The sequence below is a fragment of the Nuphar pumila genome, chromosome 15, assembly GCF_984573655.1.
Source record: "Nuphar pumila chromosome 15, dmNupPumi1.hap1.1, whole genome shotgun sequence".
Taxonomy (NCBI): Eukaryota; Viridiplantae; Streptophyta; class Magnoliopsida; order Nymphaeales; family Nymphaeaceae; genus Nuphar; species Nuphar pumila.
Window position 1 is genome coordinate 28748517 of NC_143263.1, and position 28000 is coordinate 28776516.

Sequence of the window (28000 nt, forward strand, 5' to 3'; positions counted from 1 at the left end):
CGCTCCTACCAAACAAGCAGAGCCCCTTTGGTAAGGAACTCCACTTTTGGACACCTGATCCTATCTGAGTTATACCTGATCCCATTTGCTTAATACCAGCCAAGAGGTACTTGCCACTCTTATCTCTCACACCAAAGGCGACTCTCAGAGACTGATAAACTCGATGGGTTACTATTTGGACATCAATATCCAGCATGCCCTCAGGTGGCCAGCTGCCTGGAATTAACCCAAATTTGGACCACACTTTAAAAGATGCACTCCTCCTCCTTGGACCAGGGTAGCTTTAAGAAATTGAGTTCAGGCCACTCAGATTTCTTGAAATTCTGAGTGCGGTTTGGGGAAAGGAGACTTTGCCAGTTCATCGAGCAAGGTCTAGAGCTTGCCAAAAGCTGAGTACTCTCTCTCTCTCTCTCTCTCTCTCACACACAGTTCAACGAGTGTGTTTGTGCTTGTGGGACTCAACGCTTTATTGAGTTTCACTTTTCAGTAATGTTGATCGCTTTTCGTCTCTGTCTCTGTCACACACACACAGTTCAACACGTGTTTGTGCTTGTGGGACCTCAACGCTTTATTGAGTTTCACTTTTAAGTAATGTTGATCGCTTTTCGTCTCTTCTCTCTCTCTATATATATATATATATATATATATATATATATATATATATATATATATATATATATATATATAACTTTTCAACCTTTTCAAATGAGAATTTTTGAAAAGATTTTTTTTTTAAAGTCTGATTTTTGATAGAAAAAAATGAAGAAATTTTTTCTATCAAAAATTCTTTTTAAATTAAGGCAACTATTCACTCACAACCCATCTCATTCCACGGACTGCCACAAGAAGAACTTCCTCCATCTTCATCTTCCTCCCACCCATCAACATTTTCATCTCTCTCTCTCTCTCTCATTTTTTTTCACATTTTCACTCTGTTTTTTCTCATGCTATACAAAAAGGCCAAGATTTTTCATTTGAAAAAATTATCAAATCAGAACTTGTCATTAGCAAAATTTTCTTTTTCTATGAAAATGTTAGTTGCAAATGTCTTCTTAAGTTTTTCACAAGGCTTGCAATCATAAGAGGCGTTTTTCATGGCAACTAACTGTTCTTTTTCATTGGCACTGTATTTCTACTAATTAATAGTATAAATGACTTACCACCGAGGTGGTATCCCATGTGGTAATCAGGGTCCTGTGTCAAGCTGAAGGCCCATGATCGAATCCCTCAGACACATGGATTTGGCTGTTGTTCTGGTAGGGGATGGCCTAACCCCAGCTTGCCTTTAATATATATATATAGACTTCATATTCTCATCTAGACAGTTTTATGGGACAAATACATTCAAAAGTTAATTTGCTAAGGTAATCAAAAGGCTTCTTCCGATCGGTTAAACATGCACATTTGAACTTGGAAAAACAATTGACTCATACAATAAACGAGCCAAATCACATGTTAAATAATGAGTAATTAGCAGACAAGTTTTGAATCTGGATCTAACTCGCACAACAGATCAGTTCGTGGTCTCCAACAAAAAAAGCTGGGTCAAAATCAGGTCTGGCTCCGGTTCAACTGAACGTAGTCTGCCACGTACGATCCACGTCAATTGATTCCGACTTCGCTTTTATCGTACGTGTAAATACAAAAGATACGGACAATGACAACTGGATTTTCATCGGGTTTCCAATTTCAGGGCCCTTGGGATCTGTCCAAGATTCTTTTGTTCAATCTCTCAAATTACATTTTTGACCATTTTCATGAAGATTACTTTAATACCAGTAAAGTTAGTGCTACTGCTACCTAGGGTGTCAACGGGTCGGGTTTGGTTCGGACCCAGGTGAAACCAGACTTGACCCCTATTTTCGGTTATGTTATTAGGTCCAGACCTGGGTCTAATCTGTTTTACAATAAGAAAACTATACCTAAACTCGATAAAAACAACATGAACCAGACCCAGGCCATACCCGGTAAAACCATAATTTTTTTATTATCAATTTTTACATTGAAAAATTGCAGGTCTTAATCAGCACTCAGGTCGGGTCTGGGTCTGGTATAAAATTTCACAAACTATACCCAGTCCATGTATTAATCTGATCTTCAGGTATTAATTGAGTCTTTTTATTTATTACCATAACTGAACCTTATAGAGTTTGGTTTGGGTCGGGTCAAAGTAAACCCGACCCATTGACATCCCTACTGCTAGGGGTGGCAAAATCTGACACGACCTGCCAACCCGACCCACCAACCCGCTTCTTAGCCGGGTTCCAGTTTGGCTTAAATGGGTTTGTAGTCGTAAATGGGTCGACATGCCTAACCCGTTTATTAAACGAGTCGGGTTCATGTTAGGGGTATGCCAACCCGTCAACCCGTTTAATAAACAGGTGAGGCGAGCGAGTCAACCCATTTACCCGAACCCGACCCTCCAACCCGTTTATTAAACTCTGACATCTGCTCGAGAAAACCCTTAGTTCGAGGGATGCTCTGCGATGGGAGATCGAAAAACAGAAGATCCACGCAGAGTTGATTGCGGCGGACGTTGAGAGAAGGCGCCGGATCGAGGAGGAGGTTCGCAGGGAGATCGCACTCGAGTGGGAGCTTGTGCTCCGACAGGAGAGCCGGATGCTCGATGCGATGGCTTCTTCGGTCTCAGAAATTAGGGGGGAGAATTGCTTCTCGCTCGCTCTGCAACTGTTGCCGGAGTTGAGGTCGGTGATCGATCGGTTTCAGCCCGAGGTAGGAGCTTTCATGCCGAAGGCAGGGGATTTCAGCCGGTGGTTTCTGGAGCCGAGGGCTGTGGAGAGAATGCCAGCGGCCCCGCCTCCTATGAGTCTTGTTCAAGAAAGACTCTGTTTCTTTCCTTTTTTTCGTCAGGAATTAGTTGCATTGATTTCATAGGTTGCTTCTAGAGACATAGCTCGTTCGAACTTAGGGTTTTCTCGAGTAGATGTAGCAACCCGCCCGCCAACCCGTTTACCCAAACCCGACCCACCAACCCGTTTATCCGACCCAACCCATTTATTAAACGGGTTAACCGTGTCGTGTCAGGTTGCCCGTTTAATAAATGGGTCGGGTTTGTGTTTGCCACAGCCGACCCATTTAATAAACGGGTTAGGTTCGTGTTGAGGTATGCTGACCCACCAACCTGCCGACACTACCCGATTGCCACCCCTACCTACTGCTACCCTTTGAAGTTTGAACGATACATAGTGTCGACAACAGTTGCGTTGTGTTATAATTGTAAAGGTGAAGATAATTTTTTAAGAAAAAATTAAGGAGGTTAAATTAAGGTTTGATATGATGTTGATGGCAGTCTGGTAAAAGTTTCCCATCATTAATTAGATGCATTTGGGAATCTCAATTGATGAGCGAGGCACGCGGGAAGGCTATAAAAGGCCCGTCACGAACCGCCCCTCCCCTCCCCACACCCCGGCCTTTCCACATTCCCGGATTTGTTTGGTAATTCATTTCCTTTATTATTATTATTATTATTATTATTATTATTTTCATTATTATTATTATTATTATCCCATTTCATTCCTCGATCGAGACCAGAAAAACAAAAACAAAAAACAAACAAGACGGTAATGGGTGATTCTTGAATGGCTGACATGTCTTTTTTTTTTCTTTTTCTTGTAGTGTTCTCATGTGTTAAGTAATTTCTCTGTGTTTATTTGGTAGGCTTTTGTTTGGTTTTGTCAAAATGACGGTTATCGTTCGAGGTATATCTGCACTTTATGATATTCTTATTTTTTCATTATAAAATTTGGTGGGTATCTTGATTAATTGTTTTGTTGCTTGTCTGGTAGGAGCAGCTAGTGCACATCGCCTTGAGTTGGGACTTTGCAAGTTCAAATCCCAACGTTGTATGACTGGTAACCCCAGCTTGCCTTTCAAAAATAAAATTTGTTTTGTTGGTCGTGTTAAAGAACCTGTTCTTGGGGTGGAGGAAGAGAAGAAGGTGAGCAAGGATGAGACTTCACAGTTGACACCGAATCTCGACGGAGGTTTCGTGGTGCCTGAGAGCAACTCCTTCGGAAATTCCTTCAGGTAATTTCATTAACATTAATGGCAAAAATATGTTAATTACTATTGTACTTTACTTTATATTACATTATTATGATTTGTGATTGTTATTAGTATGATTTTGTAATTATTTTTGGAGCAAAGTTGGTGTTATCGTTATCTTGTTCAACAATGGAAAACGGTTTTCTTGGTGTACACGTTGGTCATTTTGATAAAATGTGGGTTTTATCTACGTCTTCCTCAAATGTTATGGGATTTAGATTTTGTAAGAAGGCCCACATGTGATTTCTATTTTTCCAAAATTTCCTTTCTCTCTCTTGTTTTTTTTTTACCCAAAGAAACCACTTTAGGCACATAGACCTAGCTGCGCTGCCGTATTTAGGTCTCCGTCCATGTCAGCGTAAAACTCTTAGGGCTTGCCCCTGGACCCTAGGAAGTCACCAAGCTTCGGCTTACCCAGAAGGGTGACACCCATGGGATTTGAACCTAGACTGCCGGTCAAACAGTCTGGGCCCCATCCCACTATGCCAAAACCCCTTGGGTCTCTCTGTAAAACTTAAGTTTTTTCTTTGACAATTGAATTGAATAAATAATTAATTTTTGTATATTTATGACTTGAGTGTAAATTCATAAATTTTCAAAAATTCTTGAATTTCTTAATTTTTTATTTTGACTAATTATGAAATTCATGAAGAACATTACAAGAATAATTGTAAAAATTTAAATATATAGACTAAACAAAAAAATAAATGATTTTAGATTATAGATATTGAATTTGGATCTAAATCCTATCATTTGGATCCAATATGTAATTGAAGTAATAACTTGGATTTGATCAAATTCAAAATGTTAATTGAATCCAATACCAAAGGATTGAACCCTCATATGGGATGATTTATGTGGACCCTATTTGGATCCAAGAGTCCTTGTAGTTTATCTTAGTTGATTCTAATTGAAAAATTAATTTGGACTTTATTTGAAAAATTAGATTTTTCTAAAATTAATTAATTAGTTAATTAGGAGATCAAAGAGAGTGGGATGTCCTACACCTCTTAGATCAATTAGATAATTTAGATGATTTGTTAGTAGTAAGCATGTGAAAAAGTCAAATAAGTAGAGTCCTAACTAACTAGAGTTTTAAAAAAGTTGATAAATTAATAAGGAAAGGAAATTCAAGAGAGTTGGAAGTTCATATAGGCTAGTACTCTTCCCCTTTCATATGTTTTTAGTGGGAAGAGTTCTAACCAAGTTAGAACTTTGGGTAGGTGAGAGAGGGTTATATAAACTACTCCCACACACTCCTCTCTCCTCTCATTCACAAGTGTTAAAAAAAATAATTTTCTCCCTCTTTCCTTTTTTTTTCATCTTTTCTTCTTGCTTTCTCTTCTTCCTCCTTTCCTATTCACACCTAGGAGATTTGGAGTGTGTGGCTTGAGCAACCATTAAACCTGCATATTTCAAGGTGATGGTATTGGTGAGACTATCAGATCACCTGATTTTCTTTCAGTTTAATGATCTATTGATTCTTTCAGGTAAGATTTACGTAGTTTATGCTTTGTATATACACCAAGCATGCATATGTGTACAATATATTATCTCAGAGATATATTTATATTATTATATCAGTCATACACATTTTCTTTTGTGAATATATTGCTTATTTGGATTTGCAAAACACGAATCATGGGTTTTCCATAAAAATATTTTTAAAAGACATATCTAAATATGGTTTAATTGTTGAATCAATTTAGCCATAACAATTTTCTTTTTGGTGATATATATAAGTTAGTCCTTTTGAAATCGGGTTGAATCCAAAATACTGAAGTTTCAAAGGTTTATGGGTTCAGAATAGTTTTTAGCAAAAACGATTTATGAGAAACTCTTGTTTGAGATGATTGTTATATTTTTCTAATAAGTTTAAAAAATAATTGTGTATCTTCAAGAATATTAGTCTAAAAAATTAAAATAAAAATACTGAGGTAATCTACACATCTAGGGCTGATTTTTAGCTTCTTGTTTTTATCCAATTTGGATCAGTTTTGTGGAAGAAACATCCATCCTAACATAGCTCCAGTTTTAGGTATTGGTTACAGGACTCTTTCAACCTGTCTTCTTGAAAGGTATAGAAGACTATGCAAAACCACTTCGAATAAATTATGAAAAATTTGTGTGAAGTCTAACATATAATAAAAGACTGTGTAAAAAGGGTTTTGCCAAAATTATTTTCATAAATCTCAGAAAATCCTTTAATATGTCATTTTTTTTGCAGTTGACAGAATTTGGTTTATAACTCTGTCATAGTAGGGTTCAATAGAATAATTTTTATTATTTTTATACTCATAATTTTAAAGATCAGTTTATTCGATTGTGTTTATGACAAGTAAAAGCATCTTTAGTAAAAATATAATGGTTACATATGCGATCTACAATTTTTGGAGGATTTTATAAAGACAAGTTATTAGGGATCTGAATTTCCCTGATGACTTGTTTATGTATTTAGATAATAATGTGTATGGATGTTGTTTCACTTTTTTTTTCCTTTTATGTCTTGTGTATTATCAGCATTAAGACATCTTACTGAATCATGAACATAAACCCAAACACTGGGGAAGATCCGAATCCAAATTTATGCAGGGTGTGTTTGGAAAATACTGTAAAAGTTTGACTATTTTGGTTAATTCCAAAGAATTATATTTTCATATATATGATTGCGCTCATCATGTATAGCCTGTTAAATAACTAAAATCATGCTTGGTTGGAAGGAAATCAAATGGTTTGTATTGAGAGAATCAAAACCTTGATTTTTTAGAAATCAATTTAGGGTTTTGGGCTCCTTTCTTAGAGTTCAATTCCTATAAATTCATATGGTGTTGGGGCTTGATCTTTTTAAGTTATTTGCAGTATGAACTGAATTAAATTATGTGAATTTACCTTGGATAAGCGTGGCTACAACTGAAAATAATTAAAAACATATGAGTCTTTCGATTTGGGCTTATGGGAGCCTTGATAAAAAAACTGGCTTGTGTGTTTTTTGTTATGGGTTAGTTATAATAAAATCATTGATTCAATCTGTTATTATTAATGTTTTAATTAGGTCTGATATAATTTGAGGTACTAAAAATTAATACATTAATCAAAGTTATATAGATTTGCTCGATAAGGATTTATGGAAGCTCTTATTGAGAAAGTTAAGTTTCGTGACTCTAATTATATTTTGATGTTTTCTTTAAAATTTTCATAAATTTAGTTTTAAATTATATTAGATGTAATGTAAATATTTATAATTGAGATGAAGATGAGTTAAATCATGATTGGTAAGTTATGATTTTGGTGTATGGATGCCTTGTTTTAGAGAAATAGGCTCCTATGCAAATTATGATTGATGTTAATGATTAAATCCACTCATGACAGTTTGTCTGTATTCATTTTCATGATGAATTGAGCAAGATTATGATCTTAACTTCAATCAATATGAATATGAATATGAATATGAATATGAATATGAATATGAATATGAATATGAATATGAATATGAATATGAATATGAATATGAATATGAATATGAATATGAATATGAATATGAATCTGGGTATGTTTGATTGCAATATGATCAACAAAACATGTTTCAGTTGCTACAATTTTGGGTTACTCTAGCCACATGATCTGAATAACTTAACAATGATTTAAACTGTGATTCATAGAATGATATATATTTGTGATGATGATGCATGCTGATTTCTATTAATTAAAATTATATGATACTGCATAAATAACTGTTAAATAACATGTTTACATGATTCATTTGTTCTGAGAATGCATATGATGCTATGTGATACAATATTTGTGAAATGCATGCAGGGTGAAAAAAATTTCACAGGGTTGTATGGGCATATGGGTGCTCAATAAAATGCTAAATTAAAGTTCTAGAATGAGAATCATGTGATGACAATGTACTAACCTAAATGATAGTTGTATTTACCCATGACCTAATTAATAAGATAACCCTCAGCAGGATTCTGGGTATGCTTTTACCAAGGTGTACTTAACCAAAATAATCATTGGTCTAACTTAGAGAGGGCAGACAATATAAAATTCTTTGGACCATTTCTTTTTATAATTTAAGGGGCAATGCCTCGGTAGCCCCCAGTCTAGAGAATTTAGGGGGTTATGACTGCCAAATTTTGTCCTAGGTGGGCATGTCCCTTGGCCTTCTGTAGAAGTGAGTGATCGATCACCATTATGGTTAGAAGCCATACCCCAGACAATGTCTCTCGGCGTAACGCCGTTCCTGGAGAATGACTCAGTCTACCACTCAAGAAATTGAAATACATAGCATAATAAACACTCAAGTAGTTTAGTTTGTTTCGTATAGGGCCTATAAATACCTGATAGGAGTTCTGGTAATCAAGTGAACATTTAAAATAACTGCTCATTTTACTTATCTGCAATTTTATATCTGATCATATGATGATGTGAATGCATGCATGTGATTAAATGTCTTGAATTTAAAATATATTGATGTTATGAATGCCTAAAATGAGATACTATGATTGTGCATATCTTGGAAATATCAATTCTTGAACTCCACTATTTGGCAGTTCAGTAGCATAGTTAATGATGAATTTGATATAATATGAATTATACATGTTATGCAAGCCCAATGCATTGTATATTTGCATTATCTGTATGAATTTTACTAATATTTTTTAAAGTCTCATGTTTTCAAAATAAAATAATTTTCAAGTAACATATCATCTGATAGAACAGATGTGGGTTGTTGCGGGGGTGCTATGTGAGACTGATATTTTCGAGATCTTAGGGGAGGGGGGCTATCTGTTAAAGTTTAATTAAATATTATTTAATTATTTCAATTATCGACATTTAGACAAATGCATAAATGATTTAATAATTAGTTAGACTGTTCAATATTTTAATTAATTTCTTTTATGAATAGTTGAATATGTGTACTTCAGAATGTAATGCGTTTGAGAGGTTTAACAAAAAATCTTGAATGTTTAACTGATTTTAAATTAATATTTTTCATTGTATTTTCTCAACATAAATAAATAAAAAAACAAGTTTTTGTCATTTGGATGCCTTTTTCTCAAACTTTGTTCCAAGGAGCTATTAAACACTAGTGCATGCACATGCTGACTCTTTAGAGCTTAATTCGGTTAAGGCAATGCCAATGATGAATCATTTAAATTAATAAATTTTTTATGTAATATGTTCAATCAGTTTGTTAATAGTGGTTCTGTACTAGATCTGATACTAGGAGGCTAAGACACGCATATGCTTGCGCTCATGCTGGCCGTCTAGTGCTTGGTACAATTAGAATGTGTCTGTTGGTAAGATTGTTGCATTATAACATATTTTTTTTTTTGCATTTTTGGGTTAAAATCTGTCGGACCATTACACACCCTCTCTCTTGAAAGGCAAGCTGGGGTTAGGCAAACTTCCACTAGTTATTCAACATACCATTGGGACCCACCACAAGGGAACACACACTGACAACTCTCTCTCTCTCTCTCTCCTTTGTTGTTATTTGATACAAAACAAACCTTGTTGTTGTAGGGTCTCACCTAACAAAAATAAAATAAATAAATATTTTATAAGATATAATTAGGCTAATAAACGAATCAATCAGTTTGTGACTCAGCATGGTTCACCTCGTCACGAACTCATTTGCGATCCATTCATATAACTGGTGAGCTGAGTCATGAGCAGCTCATTTAGCTTAAACGAGTCAAGCCCGATCACACGATATTCAGTTCGACTGGGCTTGGAAGAGCTCATATATATATAATATATACTTTAAGTATAATGCATAGATATAGATACAAAGAAAAAGATAAATAGAAAATATATATACATAAAATATATTAAATATAATACTTTAAAAGTATATTTTAAGTCTAATATATATAAAAAATATATACTTCATATATAAATAACACGAAATGTTTTTACCTGAGTTAGCTCATGTTAGGCTCGTCTCATTTAGGGATAAGCCGAGCTTGACCTCAACTTGGCTAAACATGAACACAAGCCAATTCATGAACTCAATCCAATGGGAAACGAGTTGAGCCCAAACATCCCCTTGTTTGGTTCATTTGGCTTGTTTGCCAGCCCTAGATATAAGATGATGTCACCACACACAATATATATGTATATGTATAGAAGGTGGTAGCTGCAAACCACTTTTCTAGTTAACTGTCGTGCTAATCAGGTTTTCAAAAGTTTTTCCCATGTATCACTTAAATCTAACCATATAGGTGTGTTCGACAAAATCAATTTACTAGGAAATGACACTTGGACCATGTTTTCTTAATGAAAAACATGAGTTTTTAACCGTTGAATATTTAGAAAAATCTTAGATTGTCAAATTTTAAAACTTTATAAAAACCTATATGTGTATCAGAATCCGATGATTCAAGAGTCGATTCCTATAAAATCAAGCATGAACCACCGATGTGGTATCCCATATGGTAAGCAGGGTCCTATGTCAAGCTAAAGGCCTAGGATCGAATCTCTCTGCCACATGCATGTAGAACACACCTGTACAAACAAATTTAAGAAAAACATAGAAAAACTCTTCAAAAACCCGATTAGCATAACAAATAGCTAAAAAAGTGGTTAGCAGCTACCACCTTCTCTCTCTCTCTCTATATATATATATATATGTATATATATATATATAGAGCAGGCTGACACCGATCCGTGCCTATTGCAGCTTAGAGGCTTTTGAAGAGTTCTTTTTCATGTCTTTCTCGAATTTGACCATACATATGTGTTCTACATGTTTGATTGTATAGGAATGGACTCTTGCATCATTCGATTCCTATGTGCAGGTAGGTTTTTATAAGGTTTGAAAATTGATGGTGTAAAATTTTATAAATATCATAAATATTAAAAACTTAAAAATCATATTTTTTTTCTGGAAAAAACATGATACAATTGTCATTTTCTAGTAAATCGTCCATGCCAAATGCAGGATTTGAGAAAAACAACTCAAAAACCTTCTTCGCTCAAGGTAGGCTGCCTTAGGCAACTACTCCCTTTTATAGTAAAATTCCACAACACATTCTTCTTACGCAAATACGGATCATAATCAGCTGGCAACTAGTGGGCATTCCTTGATTAAGAAATAGCTAGGTGGGTAAGCTTTCTAAATTTGTAGTAGGCAAAAGTACATGGCATGCTTCTTGTTCTTGATGATGCTGATGGCTATGCATTATTCTGTATTAATATACTCTCAACATTCTCACCTAAGCATATGCATGAAAATCCATGGTTTCTAAGATTTTAAATGCCAAACATGATCCTAAATAAAGTTTGATGGTAACCATGACTGCCAATTCTCTATATTTTTTCCAAACAATGCATGTCTATGTGTGATTTTTTTAAAAATTTGTTTAAAGATCTTGTTGGTTTACTACAAATGTATAATTTGCATGCAGAAATTATGACAAGGAGAGCGAACGAAAGGCCATCGTGGAGAATTTTTATAGAAAGAACCACATCTTTCAGACTTATGAATTCGTATGTACCTACCTACTGGTCTACACCGCTCTCTCTCCCTCTCTAAATATATTTCATTGTATTATGAAAGTACCTCTTAGATCCGCGCTACTAAATTGAATATCCTTATGACCTAAATATCTCTTAATTTACTTTTTTAAAATGACAAGCAATTGGAAAGGTTTCTTTTTATTCACCCTTACATTCACTGCCACCCTTGATGAGGATAACTTTACTAATTCATTTAAATAGTCTTCCAACTCATTACATGCTTTTAGTTATATATATTCCTCTGTTTTTTCTCATTTAAAGTGTCATAGTTGGCTTTGTAGTCATTGAGGGTGTTGGTAAAAGTGATGGGTTAGAATGAAAAAAAAAACTTATAAACTTTATGAAATTTAAATACTATAAGAAACATTATCAATCAAGTATGACATGCAATATGATTGCAATTAAGTATATAATTTCATTACTTTGTTTTATCAGAAACAATCCTATATTCTTTTCATTTTATTTTTTATATTTAAAATAATCATAGTAATGAGATTAACTATATACTTCTATACATGATCCATATGACATTAATTTAAATATGCAATTGAAATCTCCATGACTAAATCAATGTTCTAAATTAGTACATATGATCATAAATAATCAATTGAAAAATCTAAGCTTATCTAGTTAGATTGAATTTTAAATAATAGCCACTTGTAATAAGAAATAAACTTGTAATCATAATCAATAATTATAAATATGATTTTAGCTAAGATCAGAAATAAGATCAAGCTTACTTAAATAAGCAACCAAATATGCCAAAACAAAAATTATTTGATTGATATATAATTTTGAACATTAAATGATTGGAATTTTCTTTTGGATTAAAAAAACATAATTTAGATAATTGAATAAGCTTTTCAACGTATAAAAAATCACTGAATTCTGATATACAGTTGCAAAGTTATAGCTTTGCAAGCTGACTATGTCAAGGACTATTCGATTTCAGGTATGATCCTATCCAAATATATGTATAGGATCTAAGCATGAATTTTAATAAATAATATATATATACATTAATAATAACATCAAGAAAGAGAAGAAGAGAAAGCATATCCGGTGAAAGTCTCCCAGATCTATGCTAATTAAAAAAGAAAGAAAAATAAAGCACAAGGCTAGATCAACTTTTTTTTGAAAGGCAAGTTAGTGTTAGGTGGACCCCTACCAGAACAACAACCACCCCATGTGGCAGAGGGATTCAATCCTGGGCCTTCAGCTTGACATAGGACCTCACTTACCACATAAGATACCACCTCGGTGGTAAGGCTAGATCAACTTACTTTAACTTGAACTATCATCAAAATAGAATTGAGCTCAAGCTTTTATGTCCACCCTAGGTTTAGGAGCATATCGAATGGGGCAGACCTGAGCTTGCCTCTTGGCTACATGGCACAAGGATCCCTAAAAGAATTTCTCCATTGCTCCTCCCTAGGCCGAGACCCTCTATTTATAGAGTATTGAGAATGTAGTCTCCCATTAAGAAAACAAGTCTCAATTAATGTAAACCTCCAACCACGCTTTCCTAATTGACAAGGCCATCCCTCATTAGGTAATATTTTTAATTAAAATGAGACTCTAAAAGTTATAGATATTTTAGGAATATAAAACCAAATTTAACAAAGATAATAATTACAAACATGTCCTCAAAACAAGATTTACAAAAAACTTGGTTGGAAGACACTAACGAGTGTGGTTATTAACGATTGCCTCTCAATAGGGCTGCATGCCCTCACACATATCAAATTTTCTAATTGATAGAGAGACAGTATCGAGTCTACTGCAAGCATGTGTGCCACATACTCCACAGTCTCTGCCAGGTCCTCAAGTGATTTTTCATGGCGCTATGAGTAGGTCTATCACTTGAAGGCATAATCTTCAAGAGACACTATTGCTGAAAAAAGAATAAGATACCCTACAACACCTCAACTCACTCATGCTTATACCACTAACCAGATTGGCGAGACATCAAAGGTAGTGTATCCAAAGTTCTGGGGCTGATTTTTTTGTTTCTTGTGTCTCAATTGACACGACTTATATAAGTTTCCATATGAGCTCATCCTGCAACCAAAACTGATAAAACTATCATTAGATTTTGCATAAGTCATAGTTGCATGCAATACTAGAACAATAATTCATAAACATAATCACAACAATATTTGAATATCCATGGATTTTATTAAAAGTTATGCAAAGATATATAAAATTTCCAACATCTCCCACTTGGCCTAAATAACTTTTTCAGGACAACATAATTTCACATATGCATGTGGAGAACATGTAGCAATTGCTATAGTTAACAAAACTATGAGCATTTCTTTTATACTCAAAGAAAGTAGGAAAACTTATCCCTTATAAATCTAATTAACGAATAGCAGCTTATCATATATTTTGACATGCAATCACAAATTTTCATAAATACCACTATGCTCATTCACGAGCTTATCAGAGAAAAATTGCAAGTCTCGGTTATCTATCAAGGAGTATGCCCAAGTTTAGTGTCACAACAAAGAATATTCACTTGTGAGTTTCAAACTTGTGACATCCTTTAAACTTGATGTTGTTCACATATTTCTCTTCTAGGAGCAAATCTCACATGAAATATCACAAAAGAATGATGCATATAAATACATCTCATAGACATTCATGTCAATCATGTGGTTCTTAATTCATGCAAGTAGGTGCTTTTATAATTTCAAGAATGCATGATTCTTCGCTCTTATGGTGGATAAAATAATATTATATTACAAAAACATTTGCCTCCATCATAAAAATATACATAATTAACAAAAGGGTAAATGACTTATCTCAATGACTTTATCACTATCATTTATACAATCATGTAAGAAAATATTTTAGGCCTTATATATAAAACATGCGATATGATATCTTTAATGCATTACTACATGGTTGCAATAAAATGCTATACCTTTATATTACTTTAATATTAATTAATGATCGGTCTACAAACTCCCTTTTCAAAGATTTTTTTTACATGTGACACGTGTATAGAACCGACCATCTTAGCCTAACTGATTTAGTCCACTGATATTTTTTTCCTTCTAGGTAGAACCAACACCCTTTTAGATGTGTCACACCTATGATGGTCACCCACCATGGACGTGTCACATTACATCTCATTGTCCACACCTAGTGCATTGTGCCAGGGTCTAGTCACGTTCTATCATGCCATCATCTTAGTCGTGACACTTGGGTAGAGTGGGCCAAGACCCGTTACAAATGCCATGTCGACTACAAGGGATCCTATTGGCTAACAACACTCAGTCTTATTAAAAAAAACATGATATACATCAAGTTTTATACGTGAGTTAAAAAAACTTGATGTTTTATACGTGAGTTTATAAAACAACACTTAGTCAATATAATGTAATACATGAGTTACCATACAATATTGACATATGAAACTCATGTTTATAGTTATCTTTCATCCTGATTTTTAGTCTTATCTCATCATTAGGATTAAGATTTTTATTGTTATTACATTATGAGATTTTCAAAATGGTCATGCCAAATCTATTTAATCCCAACTCAAGTAGCTTCAATGAGATTAAAAATAAAGAACTAAATAATTTTGACACAAGAAAACAACAAGCTCTATCAAAGTTTTTATAAAAGTAAACAATGATTAGAAAATTATTATTTTTTATTGATAGAGATCAAAAGACTAATTACAATTCATCTATATAAAGATGAAGATAGATGATACTGCTTCCACTAACCTTGTGCTATATATAATATTCATATTGGTTTATATAATGATCTACAAGAAACATACGTCAATGTTTGCATTACCCAAAATAATTAAGAAAGTTGCATACCTTGTGTACTTGTTGAATAGTTTCAACAACTTTTAGTTGTGACATATAAATATCTTCTTTTAAAATCACTTGTAGAAAAAATAATTTCAACATGCATTGTATGCCACTCAAGATCATAGAGCAATCAAATTCAAAGCAAAATAAACTTTACATCCAAAAGAACGTCACATCATATCATTGGCTTACTAAACAAATTCTTTTATATTTTTTAATATTATAATTATCTTTATGTTGTATGGTGACTCCTTGGGGAGCAAGGGGCAAGTTTGCAGAGTTTTACACTGCCAGAACAATGATCATAAGTATGTCAGGCAAATTCAACATGCCAGGTCTCTGACTCTGAGGGTGATTTCTTTGTGTAAATATAAAAAGAATTGCCTTTATGTTTCAACACATGTATGCCAAAATACATTTTTCTAATACATAATTAAGTAAATTCATAAACTTGTCACATATAGCAGACTTGTATTTAAATTTACCAGTGACCTTAAAATAACTTATAGATCAGTACAAGCTTCCACTAACCCTTGTGTAGATTATTTCACAATCAACTAAATATTTTGCATCTTAAAATCATAAATATCATTCTGAAAAATAAATTGCTCTAAATTCAAATAATTCATAATATTTTATATAATAAACTTATAGAATTTATTAACCTCTCACTTTCTTTTAATGACATTAAATCAAATATAATCATGATATATTTAAACCCTCAAATTCTTAACATGAAGCTTTTTGTAATTTTATATTTTATGAGAAAATACTAGCGCATACATTTATATATAAGGGATTATTCCAAAATTTGAGATAAATAACATTATCCAAATCATCTCATCATCTTGATAAGGAGATGCATTGAAACATGACAAGAATATAAACAATTAAAGATAAATCATCTCATCATCTTAATAAGGAGATGCATTGAAACACAACAAGAATATAAACAATTAAAGATCTTGTTACTATACTACTGGGATGACAATGTTCCCAACCATCCCACCTTGGGAGATGGAACACACAAACTGTGTGGGATGGCTAGGCAGGACAAGGAGAGATAGGGATGGCAGAACCTATTCTGCTGTCCAGGAGAGGGAGAGAGGGGGGATGACATAACCCATGCCATCCCACCCAAAATAGGCTAAGAAAACCTTGTCTCTGAGCAAAACAACCTATCCAAGGGGAAAAAGGCTTGTCCTGGGGGACGATGGTCTGGACAGAGGAACACCATATAGTGTGCCACCTCAGAACAATTGGAATTTCTAGGGTTTTGGGCATTCTGAAAAATTTTGGGTTGTCTACAGGTGCCCCTCTTTGTCATTAATCGATGTGATTTGATTTATAACAAAGAAATAGACACTCCCTAAATTTTGAAACAATTGGGTTATCGAGACCGTGCCCAGTCCCATTGAACGAGGTTGGGCCAACTTTGAAAACCACTGGGTTGTGGGGACCATTCGGTTCCTGTCGAATGAGGTCAGACCGATATTTTTAAAAGAAAAAACTAGGTTATGGAGACCGTGCTTGGTCCCACTGAATGAGGTCGAGCCAATGTTTTTAAGAGAGAAAACTAAGTTGTGGAGACCGTGATTAATCCCGCCGAATAAGGTCAAGCCAGTTTTTAAAAACCAATGGGTTGTGGAGACCATGCTTGGTCTCATCGAACATGGTCAGGCCAGTTTGAGAACCATTGGGTTGTGTGGACCATTTGGGTCCCGCCGAATAAGGACAGGCCAATGTTTTTTGAGAGGATAACTAGGTTGTCGAAAACATTATTGGTCTCACTAAGCGAGGTCAGTTCCAACACCCAAAGTGAGGAGTTGGATTGTCAAGACCATTATGGGTCTCACTGAGTGAGGTCAGATCAGTCTAAAGACAACTAGATTTCCAAGACCATTTGGTGGTCTTGCCGAGCGAGATTGGTGCCAGTGTAGGGACAACTATATTGCCGAGACTATTTAGTGGTCTCATCGAACAAGGTCGGTGCTAGTGTAAAAAAAGGAAAAGAACTAGGATATGAAGATTGTTGTGAATCCTACCGAATGAGGTCAGACCAATTCAAGAACCACTTTATTTGTAGTAGAGAGAAAAAATATTGGGCTTCAGGCAGGAGTAGCATAAGAGGAATGCAACTCCCTTTCATGTCTTTTAGGTCTGCTTTTGTTTTTTATGCCTTTGTGACGATTTTCTTTTTGAGAATTTTTTAGAAAGCTCATGAGAGCAAATACTGAAAGTCCTATGTCTTTTGTGGGTTTATGGATATGGTAGAGTTGCCCTAGTAAGAACTCACAGCAGGGGTTCCCTTTTGAGGATGATCAATTAGACGTGAGACTTTTTGCCCCAGTAAGAGGAGTTAGGTACACTTCGGTCAGGTGACACCGAGAAAAAGGGTAGATATTTCTATGTACTTCTTAGACTCAGGATACTTATGACTAGACTTTTTAGTGCATTAATGAACTTTTATGATATGTAGTGGGGCTCATGCATTTGTAGTAGAGTGGGTAGCCTATGACAACTATAATTGGTTGATCATATAAGGTCAAAGATTTTTGTTCTTTTCTCCCTTCTCAGAATTACAACCTTCCTAACAAGTTGATTCCTATATTTGAGACTCCTACACTTTAGATATTCATCCTCTTAGGTTGGTCTAAGTTGGCAACACTTGGTTTCATTGAAATTTTTTTTCCTCTGATTCTACCTTGTTTTTTTTGTAACTAGTTATAGGGACATGCAATTATGTATCAAGACATTTATGTTTGGTCTGATGGTCTCCACTATGGTTTGAACTTTGAAGGACTAGGGATTGATAAGAATGTATTCAAGTACACTTCGTGCTCTTAGGTAAGTTTTCTGGAGTCTTTGTTTTCAGTTCAAAAGGGATTTATTCCTCACTTTTTTCATCCCATAACCCAAGGTCTGACAATCTTAGGTTTCTTGATTACCTGATCCTAGAGGGATGCTGCTATCTATCTAACATCTGCCTCCAAAGGGCCATATGACCCAAGCTTGCCACATTGCCATAGGTCTAGAGGTAAGTATTGGTTATCTACTTGCATACGCTTTTCTATTTCAACTACTACCCCTAAGAAAACTTCACAACCGGAGCCTGCCATCTTGCCATGGGCTTGGAGTAGGTGTCAACCTAGATGTATTGTTCTTTTTTGTACTTTTTTTTGATATTTTTTATCTTTTTGTAATTTTCTTTAATTTCTCCTTTTCTCAAGCTTCTTCAATATTTTTTTTCATCGAGATAAAAAAAAAGACTCTTCAGGAGTTCTACCTATAAAGAGGATTAGAATTAAAGGTATTCAACACCTAACTCTTTTCCTAGAGAGCTGATTGACTAGGTAGGTTCTATAGGCTTTACATTCATGCATTGATACTAATCCAGTGCCCTTATAATTCATCCTTATAGACTCATGGGCTAAAATCATTGAATTAAAATACCTTAGCCTCACCGTGTGACTGTATTATCTTTCTCCTAAGACTTGGATGTTTTATGTGGTAGACTCTTGGGTGCAGGGATATACTTAGGGAAATGACCATTTTAAAGAGAATTGGATTTGTTTTGGGATAACATCTCTGACATCTAATGACCTTTCAATGATATACCTTGCATCATAATGAAACTCTGTCATTTTCCTATGACTATTGAAGTCAAGGTGATGTGGACTGTTAAGACTGTTTTGGGTCTTGCCGAATGAGATCGAACCATTTCAAGGACAACTGGGTGTGAAGACCATTGTAGGTCCCACTGAATGTGGTTGGGCCAATGTCTAGGATAACTGGAATGTGTAGATTGTGTTGGGTCCCCACCAAACAAGGTCGAGGCAATGTTTAGAGGTAAACCAAGCTTTCGAGACCATTTGGATATCGTGGAACGAGGTCAGGTCGATTTAGAAGTAGATGTTTAGCTACTAGAGGTCCCTTCTTGTCTAAGAGATTTGGACTTTGGATGACTTTACAATGCCCTATACCTGAGTTTTAGATAGATTTAGATTCCCTTAACATGCTCTCGTGAGGTTTTGATAGAAAGACATCATTGAGAATGATAAAAAAAAAGGTTTTTTATAAAAACTTCTTTATTCTTGTCAATAGGAATAGTATGCTTCTGCGATGAAGAGGATAGCGCAGACTCTTAAGAGAGAAAACTCTTTTAGATTTTTTGGATTTTTTTAGAATAATTTATTTTTTTTTAGATTTTGGAAACTTTTCTATCTTTTTATGATTTTTTACCTTTTTTGATTTTTTTGGTTTTTCAGAAAGCTATTTACAAAATCTAGGTTTTAAAGACTTACCTGGGTCCGTGGGATGGTCAACCATGCAGGAGGTATTTTCTTCTCCATACCATTGTGGTTTTGCCCTGACCTGTGGTCGCCTTGTTCTGAGCATGCTGACCTTTTTTAGAAAGTGAGGAAGAAGAGCTCAAGTAGTTTGACTTTTGTGGGCCTAGGCTGAGTTGATGTAAAAAAAGTGTCAATCCTGTGTCATCTGCTATGACAAGACCCCATACTGAGCTAATGATAGTAGACCATTTTTTGAAATGATCCTTTAAGACCCATGAGAGTTTTTTTCTTTTACCCATTTTTTGTTCAGGCCCTTTATTGGGTAGACCTTAGGTTCCTGCTTTTGACACTGTTGAAAGAGACTCTCTTATGCCCTGCTAGCTTTTTCTCAGTTCCTTGAAAAGTTGGTACCATATGCAAAGCGATTCTCTATCCATTGCCATATTTTTGCACATGTGGATATAAGGGGTGACCCTTGAAGTGTGAGTCATCTATCCTTCCCATGTTCTTGGAAGCTCTGGTCCTTTTGGAATGGTCTATAATTGATACTTAACCCAAACTGGATGATGCCATACTCATGACTGAGCTTGCTGATAAGGTGGTTTCTTTCTTTGACTGAACTGTTGATGTGTCAACTTGCCTCTCGAGTTGGGACAACACAGGTTGCACAAGGAGGTTATCCTTTTCTATGATGGGCCTTTTGTGCTAGAATGTTAGGGGAAAAACTTTGGTGTGATTGTTGTCTGGTGAGCTTAGATGAATCACATTTATCTAACTGATTTTTTGAGAGGTTTCTTGGTTCTCTCATGGAACTTGTCTTTCTTGTACTCTCATTCATCCTTGGTAGTACATTTGGAGAACTTAGGAGGCTTCAGGAAATGCATATCACTAAGTCAATAAGTGGTCCTTGCCCAATGGCCTTTTCTAGAAGCCAATTCTTCTCTTGTTCATAAGCTTGAACCTCCTCTTCTATGTTGTGATTGGAGAATGACTCTTTAAAGATGTCCATGTCATTATTCCCTTGATTCTATTGTTCCTCATCAATAAGCAATTTGTCACTCTCGATGTTGTCTTGTATGATATGCTCGAGGATAACCCATTCTTCAGTATCATGGCCCATTTTCTTATGATATCAACAATATTTAGGTGGATCTTTGCCCTTAATCTGTGGGTGGGTGGGTGGGTGGGTGGGTGGGGGGGGGGGGTCTGACACTTCAGGCAATTTCACCAAACTATCTTTTAGAAATAGATTTAGGACTTATGACTGAGCTTGTATGAACTTTGAGAATTTTTGGTCCATCGTCCATTTTGGGTTTTTGCCATACCATTTTCGTTTGATCTTTGCATATTGAGAGCATTTCTTTGGTTTCCCACTTTCTGGCCCTGGTTACCATGTTTTTGTGGGACCTGTCCTGAGGCTCAGACGACATTGACTTGACCTTTGATGAGTCTGATTTCTTATAAACATTGTTGTTCTTATTGTTCTTCAAAAACCTGTCATACACTCTCATTTTTATGACTACCTCAAAGGCGATGACCTTTTTTATTAGCTCAATAGATGTCTCAACTTGAGCCATGCTGTTCAGGCTCCTCAAAGGTTGAGAGAAATTATCCATTATGATGATTAGGGCGTGGGAGTCAGAGATTGACTTTTTCATCCTGTTGGTTATGGATTGCCATTTGTTAATAAATTCATGAGCACCTTGCTCTTTTTTTTGTTTTAAGTCATACAACTGACTGATGGCCAAGAGGGATTTAAGATTGAACCTGAATCAATCCATAAAGAGGTTAATGATCTGTTTAAATTCTTTGACATTCTACAAGTTCAGGGTGGCAAACCATTCCAATGCTTTCCCTTTCAGGCTCCTAGGGAACCAATTGATTAGCCTCCTATCGTTGTTTCAATACATGGCTACACTTCTCAGGAATAGGTCCATGTGAGTTCTTGGATCCCCTTTTCTATTAAATTTAAAAAAAATGGGGCAAGTATCATCCTCATCATCACATCCCTCAGGTAGAAAATTTTCTAGGGAGTACTCCCTCCAATCCATATTTATATACTTCATTTTGGCACTAAGGTTCTAGACCATGTCCTCTAAGAACTTTATCTTTTGGTCTGACCCATATGATATGGTTTGGTTTGAACGGGTCACCCGAGGTCTATAAGCTCTTCTCTCCTAGTCCAATACTTGGGATTCACCCCATTGGCTGTACTCATGCTATTGGTTATGCTTGACTTTTATGTCCATCTTTGCTGCCCAAATCTGCTCATACTTTACTTTTCTGCTGTTTTCCTTACCTGTCTTGGCCTATTCATGCTCTTCCAACTCTGAATCTCTTCTATTTGTTCTTCTATTTTTTTCATGTACTGTTTCATATGTACCCAAAGATCTTTTCCTGTGGTGGAGATCTGATATGAGGAGTCCTTGTAGCTCTCCTTCTTGTGGACCCATCTGAATTATAGGTATCCATCTTGTACTCTATGGGAGAATCCTTATGTGAATGACGTGAATGCCTTCTCAAGTGAGGTTTTAGGATCTTAGAACCTTTCCTTGGGTCTCGCTTAGGCTCACCAGGGATATCCGTGTGGGTTTCTTCTTCATGATCCATATCAAAGAGGTTGTTTGACATCATATAGGGTTGAATCCTGTACATGGGATTCTCTATAGATGACATCCCATAAGTGATTTTTTTTAGGGGCGGTTCCACTAGAACGGATGGAGGTTTGGACTTTTGGGTTTTAGATTGGGTATTCATGATACCCAAAACAATGGTTCAAACAAGCTTAAACAAGTAACAAGAAAAACTTCAAATCAATGGGTACCCTAAATCTCCTTAGGATTTGCAAGGCTCCCTTTCGGATGCACTACCAATATATCCAAGCTAACCTCTTAAATGTACTGATAGATGGATTATCCGACTTCACAGTATCACCACAGATATACACAAGCTCATCGCTTAAGAGTACTAGTGCGAAGATCCAGAGATCCAAATGATAAAACAAGAATTTTAAAAAATTTCCCAAAAAAGAGGGGCTCTAAGCCCTAAGAGAGGGATGTAAATCAGAGCAAACAGTTTAAATCAAACAATGTTTCACCCAAAAAATTCTAACTTGCCGAAGGTAACATTTTACTAAGTTCTATATTATAGGATATTCTCCAGCAAGGGTTTCTAAACAATGTTATAAAACCTAGTCCTAATATGGATGAATGCAACTAATGTAGTAAACCTATACGTAGGAAGCAGAAAAGACCAAAAGAAAGAAAACATACCTAAAATGAAATAAAAACCTATTTAAAAGGGCCAATAAAGTGGAAAAGTTGAATGACAATGGAACTTTATACAACAGAGTTATAGATGGAAGAATTCTAGGCGATAGGACTTTAGACGGCCAAAGGCTAAAACTGCTAGGCCTGAGATGGCTCAGGTCAAGAGATTAGAGCTTGGGACAGATAGACCTAAGACTGTTGTGCCTGGGATGGCTGAGGTCCAAAAGGCGAGCCTAGGACGGCTAAGCCCAAACCCCATATTGTGAAACTTGAGAGAACTTAGGTTAAAAGGTCGAGCCTGGGATGACTGGGCCTGAGAACAGACGGCTGAGCCTGGTGAGGCTCAAGTCAGATGGCGCATCCCAAGAGGACTTAGGTCAGAGGACCAAGCCTGGAATAATTGGGCCCGAGAACATATGGTTGAGCCCGGTAAGGCTCAGGTTAGACGGCAGGTCCTGAGCGGACTCAGGTTAGAGAGTCAAGCTTGGGATGATCGGGCCCAAGAATAGATGATGGGTCCTGAGAGGACTTGGGTCAAAGGGTCAAGCCTAGGACAGTTGAGCCCGGTGAGGCTCAGGTTAGATGGAAGGTCTCGAGAGGACTCGGGTTAGAGGGCCGAGCCCAGGACTACTGGGCATTAGATTCAGATCCAGATCTAAACATACTTCCATCTATTTCGGATCTAGACTTCTTGGTAAGTTTGGATTCAGTTTTGGGTCGAGATTGGGCCTGTATTGAACTATTTTTACCCCTAACTCCAAATTAGTGAGTGGATATGGTAGGTTTGGTACTTTACCCGTATCCAACTAGTCCAGCCAAATTTTTGGATCGCCTGAAACTGTTCAGAACCGAGTCACAGGGCATGCAACTCAGGTACAGTGATACGAATCGGGATTCTAACTGCTGGTTATTGTGTATTAATTAGGCGACCAAGAAGAAGGCAGAGTTTGCAAAGCTGGACAGAGCTGTAATGGGCATCTGGGAATGCTGTAAGCTTCTACACAACTACGTTGACGAGAGTGATCCCGACCTGGACGAGCCGCAGATTGAACATCTCCTCCAGACAGCTGAAGCCATCCGAAGGGACTACCCTAATGAAGATTGGCTTCATCTTACCGCACTGATTCACGGTAAGATTCGGTCCAGTTCTAGCATGGCCTGGCTAGACTAATACTGCATGATAATGCCACTATCAGCTTTTCTTACTTTGCCTTGCTTGTGGTGAAATTCTGCCAGATCTTGGAAAGGTGATGCTTCATCCTTCCTTTGGTGAACAGGATCAATGGTGTGTTGTTGGTAAGCCACGTTCAGGGTCACCGGAAAGTTTTCAGAGTGTTATTCTTCTTATAGGGTTAATAACTGTGATTTCCATAATGCAGGTGACACTTACCCACTTGGGTGTGCCTTTGATGAGAACATAGTGCATTACAAGGTAATGTTTTCCTTTGGTCTCTACTCCACTGTGTTAAGACTTATCTAGGAGCTGTGTTAGCTTGACCTGACCAGACTATGTCTTAACTTATATGGTCAGTGGTAAGATGTTGAAAAGCTTGCTGCCTTTACTTGTCTGCAGTTAGCCACAGTCATGACTTGGCTGATAACTAGTCTTGGTCATGAGCCTGCATAACCTAGTCCTAAAACACCATAACCTGGTTATCTTCTCCTGGATTACGCCCTCCTCCATGGGCCCTTCCCAAATGGGCTTACCATTATTGGCTTACTTGGTCACTCGCACTTAGTTATTGAAGAACCTATGCTCCAACTTCAACTTGGACATGTTTAAATTCAATTAAAATATACCAAGCAAGATGCCAAAAATTCATGGTTTTGGTTCAATATGGCGCAGTACTTCAAGGAGAACCCAGACTATAACCACCCAGTCTATAGCACAAAGTTCGGGGTCTACGAAGAGAATTGTGGACTTGACAAGGTCACCATGTCTTGGGGCCATGATGAGTACATGTATATGGTATGCCATTGCTGACCACCCTATTCATACGGTACGTGATATGTTATGTCCCGAGGAATCATGCTATCACATGGAATTCCTTCCAACAGGTCGCAAAGGGAAGCAATACCAAACTCCCACCGGAAGCACTAATCATCATAAGGTTCCACTCATTTTATGGTAAGTTAAGAGGGTTTGTCATTCATGGTAAGACTTGATAGCAAGTATGCAGTCTTTTTTCCTGCATGTACTTACACGGTAAAGATCTTGGCAGCAATGCACCGGAATGGAGGATACAGATATCTCATGAATGATGAAGACAAGGAGTTGCTCAAATGGGTCCTCATATTCAAGTATGGTACTCAAACACCATCTTCCCTGTGATTGTTAAAATCGAATAATTCAGATATCTCATCTCTATCTAGCTGTCACTGTATGATATATATATATATATATATATATATATATATATATATATATATATATATATATATATATATATATATATATATATATATATATATATATATATATATATATATATATATATATATATATATATATGGCTGAGAAACGAGCTTGTTTTCGGCTCGGAAAGAACTTGTTCAAACTTGTGAACTAGGCTCCACAAGCTGAACATGAACAACTGGTGTTTGGCTTGGCTCGACTCACATATGTGTGTGTCATAGAGTGTAAATGGTTAATGTGTTTGGCTTGCAAGAAATAAGTATAGATTTCAAATCCTATTGCTTACAACTTTAAAACAATGTATTTATTTTGTAAATTAGCCAGTTTGAGCTTGGCTCAGTATGTTTAATCCAAATTTTAATATTTACAATTTTAAAAGGTACATTTTGTTTGTAAACCAGGAAGCCTAAAGCTTGTTTAACTTGGGCTCGCCATGAGCTCAAGCTTGGCCCAGATCACCACAAAAATGATCTGAGCTTGAACGCTGGCAGTTCGCTTGGTTCAACTTGTTTATCAGTCCTAGTACATGCCAAAATGTCAGTATTACCCTCTTCAGATAAGCGCCAGTATTACCTGCTAGTGAACGGGTTGCTGAGAACAATTTAGTACAATCAAGCAAGAAAAATCATGCATGTTCATGATGACTGTTAGCGTTGAGCACCATACTAGAAAGATGGAAAGTGGCGGTAGCAATACAAAAAGGCAAAAAAAGAAGTTTGATAGATCCTTTATAATAAAACACCTATGCTTATATGCAGGGAATGATTTTTTAATCCAATTATTGTCTTAGCATAGATATTTCCTCTTAAATAAACACCTAGTATTTTGCCAACAAAAGTGTTCATTCTTTTTTTTGTTCTGCAGTAAGTATGATCTTTATAGCAAGAGCAAGGTGAAGGTCAACCTCGAGGAGCTGAAGCCCTACTATCAATCACTAATTAAAAAGGTTCGCCTCTCTTTCTCTCTCTCTCGTTATATATATATATATATATATATATATATATATATATATATATATATATATATATATATATATATATATATATATATATATATATATATATATATATATATATATAGGTGCATGCATGTGTATGCCCGTGTGACACATGGTAACAAATTGTTATATTTTTGCAGTATTTCCCTGAAAAGCTCCGGTGGTAAGAGAGCTTACAGCAACTGATGAGTTCTCCAAGAGATTATACGTGGAAACCGTCATTGAGATTTAGCTTCATGTCCACCTTCTGTCTTTGCTTTAAGCTCTTAAAAGTAATTAGTGTATTTGGCTTATAAATAAAAGGGCTTCTGGTGCTGCCCACCCCTACCCATGTAACTTCCCATATTTTATTTTCCAAGATCACAGAGCTCTCACTGTGGATGTGGAGGTTCGTTCACATAATCATGTGATTTGGATCCTATGGAATTGTTTGTGCTGAGATACCCATGAAGCGTATGATGTAACTAGCATACACAGGCAAAGCTCTACCAAACAAGCCAAACGAACCAAATAGAGGGTATTTAAGCCGGGCTCATTCTACTGGTGAGCCGCGTTCGAGCTAGATTGCTAAGAGTATTTTTTAATTAAAAAATAATGAAATTTGGATTATAAACCTACTGAGCCAAGTTCAAATTAGCTTATTTACAAAATAAATACACGTTTTTAAAGCTGTAAGCTATAGGATTTCAGCTCTAAACTTATTGCTTGCAAGCCAATTAAACCTGAACCATCTATACTCATAGATATAAAATATATGTAAAATATACCAATATTAGTTAATGAGCCTATACGAGCGGAACATGAGCCCTAGTTTCCTTCATCCACTCGTGTACAACTTTTTGGCAAGACCTGTCATTCCAATACAACGCATATGAAGCAGGTAACATTCAAATCAGCAAATCCATGAATAATACCTTAATCTCGGTACTGATCTCACTTTCCTTAACGAGCAGTAAGATATAAGGAGTGGCACTTTTATAGAAGATAAATACACGTGTAGGAACTTGAGCTAAAAATATGAGCCTAGTCCATGCTATTTAAGTAAATGGGCTTAAAAGTGAAGGACCCCAACACCGGAACAGCCTTTCAAGCACACAATGAAAATCAAGCCAATCACATAAAGAAAGCGGGGAGACAAGAGAGCATAAAAGAAGGCAAGAAAACAAAGACTTTTATTAGAAAGTTAACGAGTAGAAAGGGACCTCAAAATCACCTTGTACGGAAGGTTTTTAGGCCACAACCATTACATACACTATAAGAAAGCAAAAAAGATAACTACATCAAGCAACAAAAGCAAAAAACATCTACCTGTGTGCTTGCTTTCACAAGTCATTTCACGTGCGCCTGTGTGCGCAAGTCACTTCTCTGTGTGCATACATGCACAATCTACCTTAGCGCCTATGCACCTGCGAGTGTGCATTCTTGTTCCTGAGCGCCTGTGCGCACAATTGTCCTACCGCAGCAACAAGTCATGCCTGTGTGTGCTGGGCAGCTACGTGCAGATCTGTGCATACAAGCACTGGATTACTTGTCCGTGGTGTAAGAACCTAGGAAGCACTAATGTCGAAGTGCAACACCCGTGACATGCCCCGATGTAC

The 28000-nt window shown here is 36.1% G+C and overlaps 1 protein-coding gene across 1 annotated transcript; it reads left to right on the forward strand.

The window, feature by feature from the left end:
* Positions 1-3807: 3807 nt before the first annotated feature.
* LOC149814957 (putative inositol oxygenase) lies at positions 3808-26804 on the forward strand. Its single transcript, XM_089988468.1, has 10 exons — positions 3808-4047; positions 11484-11565; positions 23915-24119; positions 24226-24285; positions 24369-24421; positions 24836-24958; positions 25048-25117; positions 25212-25290; positions 26270-26351; positions 26543-26804. Exons 1-10 carry the CDS (start codon positions 3866-3868, stop codon positions 26567-26569), a joined length of 963 nt encoding a protein of 320 aa, XP_089844594.1. The 5' UTR covers positions 3808-3865; the 3' UTR covers positions 26570-26804.
* Positions 26805-28000: the final 1196 nt, after the last annotated feature.